The sequence below is a fragment of the Haliotis asinina genome, chromosome 6, assembly GCF_037392515.1.
Source record: "Haliotis asinina isolate JCU_RB_2024 chromosome 6, JCU_Hal_asi_v2, whole genome shotgun sequence".
Classification (NCBI taxonomy): Eukaryota; Metazoa; Mollusca; class Gastropoda; order Lepetellida; family Haliotidae; genus Haliotis; species Haliotis asinina.
This window is the reverse complement of record NC_090285.1, coordinates 736,228-744,038: the sequence shown is the minus strand read 5'-3', so window position 1 is coordinate 744,038 and position 7,811 is coordinate 736,228. Positions and strand designations below refer to the sequence as shown.

At 42.6% G+C, this 7,811-nt stretch overlaps 1 protein-coding gene across 1 annotated transcript; it reads left to right on the top strand.

Annotated features, from left to right (window-relative positions):
• Nucleotides 1–310: 310 nt before the first annotated feature.
• Nucleotides 311–1,146, top strand: LOC137287388 (oligodendrocyte transcription factor 2-like). Its single transcript, XM_067819647.1, has one exon. It carries the CDS (start codon nt 311–313, stop codon nt 1,028–1,030), a length of 720 nt encoding a protein of 239 aa, XP_067675748.1. The 3' UTR covers nt 1,031–1,146.
• Nucleotides 1,147–7,811: the final 6,665 nt, after the last annotated feature.

The window sequence follows — 7,811 nt, the reverse complement described above, 5'->3', positions numbered from 1 at the left end:
CCCGCCCCCTCTTTTCACTGGTGAAGTAGCAGGCTCTTTGCCCCGGCCGATCCTTATATAGGTAGCGAGAAGTGGGAAGGTGAGTCGACTGATCTCAGACCAAAGAGCATCCTCCACCACAAGGTTGTGTACTGTCCCCACTGTCAGCTCTGCCTGGGTCACCACAAGTACTTACACTGCACCCCAACTGCTTAGATCTCCAAAAGGACTTACACTGACCCCCGTACTGTCGGGTCATCACGAGGACTTACACTGTCACCTTCTGTCAGCACTGTCTGGACTTACTGTTGTGTTTGAAACCTGTACCACCATGGAGACTAAGGAAATGTACAATCAAAACGGTAGTGACAATGAACACATTTCTGTGGACTGTGACTCCGACTACAGCGACGACCCCAGTGAAATGTCAGCTGAACGCTACCTGGTGAAGGGCAAGAGGAAGGGTCAGCTCGCCAGCAAGTGCCTCAGTGAGAATGAACTGCAGGATCTTCGACTCAAGATCAACAGTCGGGAAAGAAAGCGAATGCATGATCTCAACTCGGCACTGGACGGGTTGAGGGAGGTGATGCCGTATGCCCATGGCCCGTCCGTAAGGAAACTGTCAAAGATCGCCACACTGCTTCTAGCTAAGAACTATATCCTGATGCTGAGCAGTTCCCTCGAGGAGATGAAGAAGCTCGTGAGCGACATCTACCAGAGTCACCATCACACACGTGCCGCTACCCCGGCCCCGCACGTGCACACACAGCTCCCTGTGATGCCGCCCCTGCCCCCTCTCCCTCAGACCATCGCCGGCCTGTCGTCGCCAGAACTTCCCCGTGTGTCGACAGTTTCAGTCAAAGATCCGTCTCATGCAATAACGTCTTCTCCCTCCCTCGCGCCGCACGACCGTTCCCTGGTGTACGGGCGGTGGCCTGCCCCAGCATGCGCTTGCAGTCAGTGTTCGGCGGAAACCGCGCGGGCGCCCTTCACAGCCTTCGTTCATAAATACCCAAGTCATCTTTCCGCTGCCAACACGTTCAGGAAATGAACGGGACTGTGTATATGTGTATATAAATGTGTGTATATATTTATGTGAAATAATCTATGCAGTTTGCCGTGAAATAGACTCACGTCCTAAGTCTACGCCATGGTTCTGTCAGCCGGCTACCTTGCTCAGACACACCCACCCCGTCACCCCATCCATATTGCAAGTGTGCCGTGACCACGGGGTCGGAACACTAAACTGTCCTTCTGGGAAGCCCGGGGCCGCCACTGTCTCCGTCTACAGTATGTATTGATGATATTTTAGTATGAACTGATTGGCCATATATTGTTGAGTGCTGGTGTAGCTCAATCTACACACTGTGCCTTTGAGCTTAATTGTTTGTGATAAAAGACCAGAATATTTTAAAATGAAATAAATCTGAATCATGTTAAATGATTTTTAAAGAAACCAAAGCTTTTGTCGTGTATAGAGTTTTCCGTGTACATCTTTGTGCGTGGAATTTAAATACGGTTCAATACAACCCATTTCGCTTTTTGGAAGGTGCATTTCACATTATGGTTTAGCCGAGCAACCTTGTTGAGGAAAATATCCTGTACCAAAGCATCGCGGAAACGCACAATGACATAAGTAGTAATTGAAAGGAGTTGGGTTGTCCAGGAGAGCCTCAGACGGGGCACCGTGAAAGAGCAATTACAATTATTGTACACCGATGACAAACGCACGAAAGAAATATTATTGCCTGGCAAATTATGCCAAGTGAGATCCGGGGGAAGGGGTAGGGGAGGTAGCATATTTTCCACTTTTCTGGAAACACTAGACATATTTTCTCGTACCATACAACACGCTTACAATTCATCTAAACAATGTCGCATGCACGGTTTGGTACATCTTGCTGTTATCTACACATTTCGTCAGAGACAATGAAGAAAAAAAACAGGATAACAGCGTTAAAATAATTTAAGCCAACACTCTCATATGTCATTAAGGACATTAAGCCATGAGTCTCGCCAACAAATGTTTGTTCATTCATTACATTTGAAGGATATAACTCTAATACTATCATTACCAGGAAAGAAACATTTTTGGGAGTTGGGTTTTTCGATTTCACTTATTCTTCTAGTGACCAAATATACCGCAGCCTCTTTCCATTCATAGCAGCCTGTTCCAAAGATGATGATGATGATGATGATGATACGAGTAAGGCCAGTAAATGTATCTTCCTGTACACCGTACGGCCAGGTTTATGTTCGGTGTTACGGCAGTTGTATAGTTCCTACCATTACGGAAAAAATAAAACAGATAGTCACAGTGTGTAAAATCTCGAAATGGAATATATTTGCTGTGTCCTGAAATATGTGATTAAGACAGTTAACGGACACTTCGAATCATTTACGGCAGCGCTGAGGCACATGTTCCCACATAAGCAATAGTCACGAACCCGTTTCCTTGCACTACAACGCTTGAATATTGCACTACAACGCTGGAATATTGGACTACAACGCTTGAATATTGTAACCTAGGAAGTTATCAATATTCCTGTACGTGCCCAAACTGTCATGGTGAAGTTACTAAACGGAGACAACTGGTCAGTGGAAGGTCAGTCATCATTGCGCATTTGCACGTGCATTGTAGAATATATGTGAATCTGAAATGAAAAATTAAACGGGATCAGTTAACAAGATCAGGAGTATCTTGATTCCTTCTTCCTATAGTATAATGTGGCTTTCTGTATTATTTTCCAAGTTTCATTACCACGGCGCTATTCAAAACTGGTGATGGAAACAAGTAAAAGAACGCCTGAAGTTCCCCGTGATCCTTTATTTGTTTCTCTCAGTATATGTACATACAAAATACGAATAGACCTGACATGAGAAACTTACTAAAACAGAGTATACCACAATAAATATTAGTGGTCAATGTAGATTTAATTTTGTGACGACTTTGTGACGACGTGGAAAATAATTGATTTACAAATCTGAATTCTCAAAAGGAGTGGTAAAAGAATGTATTGCAGATAGACTATTTTAAAAATACCTTAGTATTCACCCTAGCCTCATCAGCAAAGGAGGTGAATACTCCCTGCACCGACCCCGTAACAACAGCAGCAACAACAATACAAATACTAATGACACTGCGCTAACTTTCACGCAATGGATCGAGGTTGATTAATAATTGACTTGAATAAATGTTTCTGTGTAACGGACATGCGATTGATCACCTACAACTGACTACCGGCACTATCCTATACACAGTTGTGTACAATGTGTGTTATCAATTACAACTGTACAGTATATCAATGTCCATATGTATTCCTTGAGTTGGTGAAGATGGACGAGAGATCTGTTCCGGGCCGACGTTGGAGGTTTAGTATCGTGGATCACGGACTTTGTCATAATGTCATCAGTAAAATTATCTTCTTTTATTAAAATAAATGTGTGTCTTTGAAAACAACATGAGAATAATGTTTGCACTAAAATATTTCTCTTTTTTTTGCGTCAGCGTCTTAATATATTTTCAGGCTTTTGTGCAAATCAATGTGAGACTTTTGCACACCTGGTGAACCCTTGGTCCGGCTTAGGTATACACACACAGAGAGATGTGTCAAAATCACGGGTACAGGTGCACCACAGTCATAAGTCTATGCACTCCGTAAATGTCACTGCTATAGGTGGCGGGGGTAACACTAGGGGGCCAGGTTATTGTGAGACAATCAAACGCACCCCACGCGCCCTGGCCACACACAGGGACTGCATGACTGGACAGCACGATGACCACAGGCTAGGATTTACTATAGTTGTGACATTACGTGTTAACAAATCAACGACTCCACAGGTAGACACGCCAGTACTCTCACCTGGTCGTACCTCACACAACAGCTCTCATTAAACCCACACGCAGTATGTGACACCGATTTCCTTATCAGTAGATTGGATTGTTTCGCTTATATTTTTGCTTCTGACTCTCGTTAAATCACTTCTTCGCTTCTGTCCCCACGGTGGTGCTGGAGGCTGTCACAGACACGCATTAACCCGATCATTGATCAATTTACGGAAGGTAACAAGAAAACACTCAGAATATGTGTCGAAACTCTAAGTCTGACATGTTATGTAAGACATTATGACTATATGACAGACAAGCACTAGCGGTGAGATGTTTCAGGGGTCTAATGGATGTAGTAATTAGCCGAATAACTGCGACAGCAGAACAGCCACAAACAGGAATAAAACTTACAGTAGTTATTTTTTTATATAATAATGAGTCATGTGTTAATCAGTGTTATTGCTTGAACATGATTTCAGTACAAGATGAAGCATTCACGCTGCTCTGTCTCCACCCACCTCACAAACTCCATGAGACCCCGAGTGTCAGGAGGATCCCGAGAGATGACAATCTATCGTATATTTAATTTGATTAACACAGCACGGTATTCAGGCTAACTATTTCTGCAGGAATCCTGGTCATGAATGTGTTTTGCAGGAGGCATGGTGTGTAGCACCCACTCCAATCCCCGGCGTTGTTGACACTATCGTCAGTTACTAAACCCACTGTACATCTGGCTCAGCTATATTATTTCACAGGAGAAACAAAGAATTGTTGGCCATGTTTATTTTCAATGTCTTGCGTGTTGTTTGTTTCTCAGTCAGGACGGATGAAATATTTTAAAGGAAAACAGATGCACTCGGAGGCCAGAGTTTATGCACCTTGTGAGAAGAAAATATAACAATGAATCCAAACTAACACTTTGTACCCCAATATGTTCAGTATCTATGCTGGAATACAATAAACCGATCGAGAATGCTCTGACGAAATTTACGTCAAGAGAATCTAGACGTAATGAAAATAATTCACGGCATTTAGTCCGGTCTGTCACAGTCCGGATGATAGTTTTAATGGTGAAATTAAGGTGGTGCGATAAAATAAAATAATTCATCTAAATATGATTACGCATAATATTTTAACGAAAGACAGAACTAAGGTGAGTATACTGAGAATGGCTCCCTCCCACGACAGAGGGGTCTCTGAGACGTGATCTTCACGTGCTACAAATAAAGTCATAGAAAAACGAAAAGACAGAAAACCAACCAACCAACCAACCAACCAACCAACCAACAAAAATCTTGCTGTCGACTTCCCTTGGTTAGTGCCTATGGGAAGTGTTATGTTGTCACTGGTGCTGTTTCCCGTGTATTCATATAACTCTGCTTCCTAGTGTCTCCTTCACCTGACGAAGGAGTAAAATTATACTGTCGTGCTCCTCGCAATAAAGAAGTTCACATCCACAAATTCTCACATTTGTGTATTCGTATGTCTTAAAACAGTTTAAAGGAGTACAAGAGAGGTGTTCTTTATTTTTATTCTTTAAAAACAAAACACAAAAAAACGAAAACAAAAACAAACAAAAAAAAACAAACAAACAAACAAAAAACAAAAAAAACCACAAACAAACAAACAAACTCTCCGACCAAAGCTGTCATGGGCAAGATTTCAGTCCGAGGCCAGGACCCGTCAAGGAGAGTACTTTATAATTGCACTGATGGATGTGAGTGGACAATACGACCATTCACAATATTATCTCAACACATCGACCGTTCAGGAGCAACAGGAATAACTAACTCGGTTCAAGAAGATGCGGACTATTTTAGATGAAAATAAACAGAAACAGTTTTTACAGTTTTAAACTATAGTTTATAAAATCTCTATTTCTGCCAAATTATCCACATCTGGCACACACACATATGTTTTTATTTACAAAATATTCCTGTTTGTATATATGTCAACTAAATTTGCAAGTTTTTAAATAGATATTGATATATTGTTTTTATATCGTAAATACATAAAACTTACATAACTTCTATATTCCTCGCTCGTCCTGTATTTTATTGATTTGAAATTTTGTGGCGTTCACATAGACCAACAAGCTAATGACCGCCCTGAGCTCGCACCTGTCCCCCCTGGATCTATGTTTAAGCGTATTATAAGCTCGGGTGTCCGTCCGATGTCCAGATGTGGCTGTCCGGCAGCTCCTCTACCGTAATCCAGCTCTTTTGTATCGGTGTTCGCAATGTGTCCAGGAACAAATATTTCAAAGGCCTTTATGACACTTTCAATAAATTGTCGGCCGTTAAGGGCTTATCACAGTTTTGCTATGCACAATGTATATACTATCTACCGACGGTAGAGCTGGGCAGTGTTGTGTGTAGGCAAAGCCAGGTCTATGGCAGCAACCAGTTGACGAGATCATTGCTACATAGTTGGAACCTGACACACACAGCCTCCCTACGGCGGATCACGCCCGTCTTCTGTTACCCCCACGCTTTGGAAAATTATAGCCCCGGATACTCCATGTTTATTTCCCGATATTCCCCGTATTAACTATTTTGACAGTCTCAGTGCTTGTCTGGTGGGTAGATATGAAACAATGTCATACTGGCCGGCCAGGACGCTCTGGTCGTCTTCTTCATCAAGTGAAAGTGATGAAGTGATGTGGCTGTATGTACACATGATGTATACATGACGCGGCTTGTAGATGCGCGTGTTGTTCATGACGCCGGCCGTGCCCGTGTCACAGTCTTCTACAACTCCACATGCGGCATATTGCAATGGGAATATTCTTGCAGCGTGCATATGTCTCTTTATCATACAATTGAAAGACGCAATTCAATACGCGTGCGTCCACTGACAGAAACCCAAGTTTTTAACAAGAAAGTGTCTGTGTATTGACAGGCCAGCAGTGTGTATCTATGTTAATCTAGCACTGAAAAGCACACATCAAACAAGGCTACATTGTGAGCGGCGAAGCACCATGTGTTATTTGACACATTGTAATTCATGTCAGTTTTGAAGGGACGGTATAACAAGACACCCTGATTGTCAGAAACAGTTAGACTAAGTAAGTAGTTACTCGGTGGAGATCGAGACCTACTCGTCTTCCTGTGACGGAGGGTGAGATGGACATTTTGCCTATCAACTGGGATGATTAGCACACTTCTAAAGCATAACTTTCTAAGAAATGAGAATCCGTGTCATGAGAGCGCCAGTTGGTTTATATCACCTGTATCCCTCCAGGCTGTTTTGTTTAGTGTAAGAAATAGAAATATTAATACAGAGCGGCACCCCCCGAGTTAATATCCGCCATTATCCCCCCGACACTAGATACTGTTGCTCTATAGCGGCGTTTCACCATCATCTTTACACACGTTTAATTCTGGTATTTAGAAAGTAAAGAAGTCTTTTTACACCTGTTCCCCGTGGGCAGTGGCGGCGTCTGCGGCGACAATCCGCTACTGTGTGGCCGCGCTTAACATCCCCTACCACAAATGTTGTTGTTTCTATTGAGATAAAGCGGTGAAGGAGAGAAGCATTTAACACTTCAAGTGCCATGTAAAATTGCGCACCCGCATCACAGAGAAAAAGCTTGATGGAGGTGACTGGTGTTCGGTCGACTGTAGCAGGCGTTCACGGCACTTTCAACAAGCAGTAGTTTGTTAAATAGTTTAAGTAGTTTTACACAGACACAGAAGTGATTAAAGATAGTACATTGTTACAGAATGTTCAAGGTTTGAACTCAACTCGGGAGGAAATACTGCTAAAATATAAAGGGCCAGTCAGAACTCATATATCGGATAGGACAAACTTGAGGTGCCAAGAAGAAACATTTGCCAATAACTAAACTCATTTCTTCCTACAAGGCATGGGATCTGAATTCTGTTGTCCAATGTACGTTGTAGTAGACCAAGATCCGTCCGTACACTACCTGTGCAAGTAGTTACAAACATCACCTATAGAAGTAGTTCCAAACATCACCTATAGAAGTAGTACATCA

Coding starts and splice junctions, on each gene's coding strand:
- LOC137287388 (XM_067819647.1), top strand. CDS start 311: ATGGAGACTAAGGAAATGTACAATCAAAACGGTAGTGACAATGAACAC.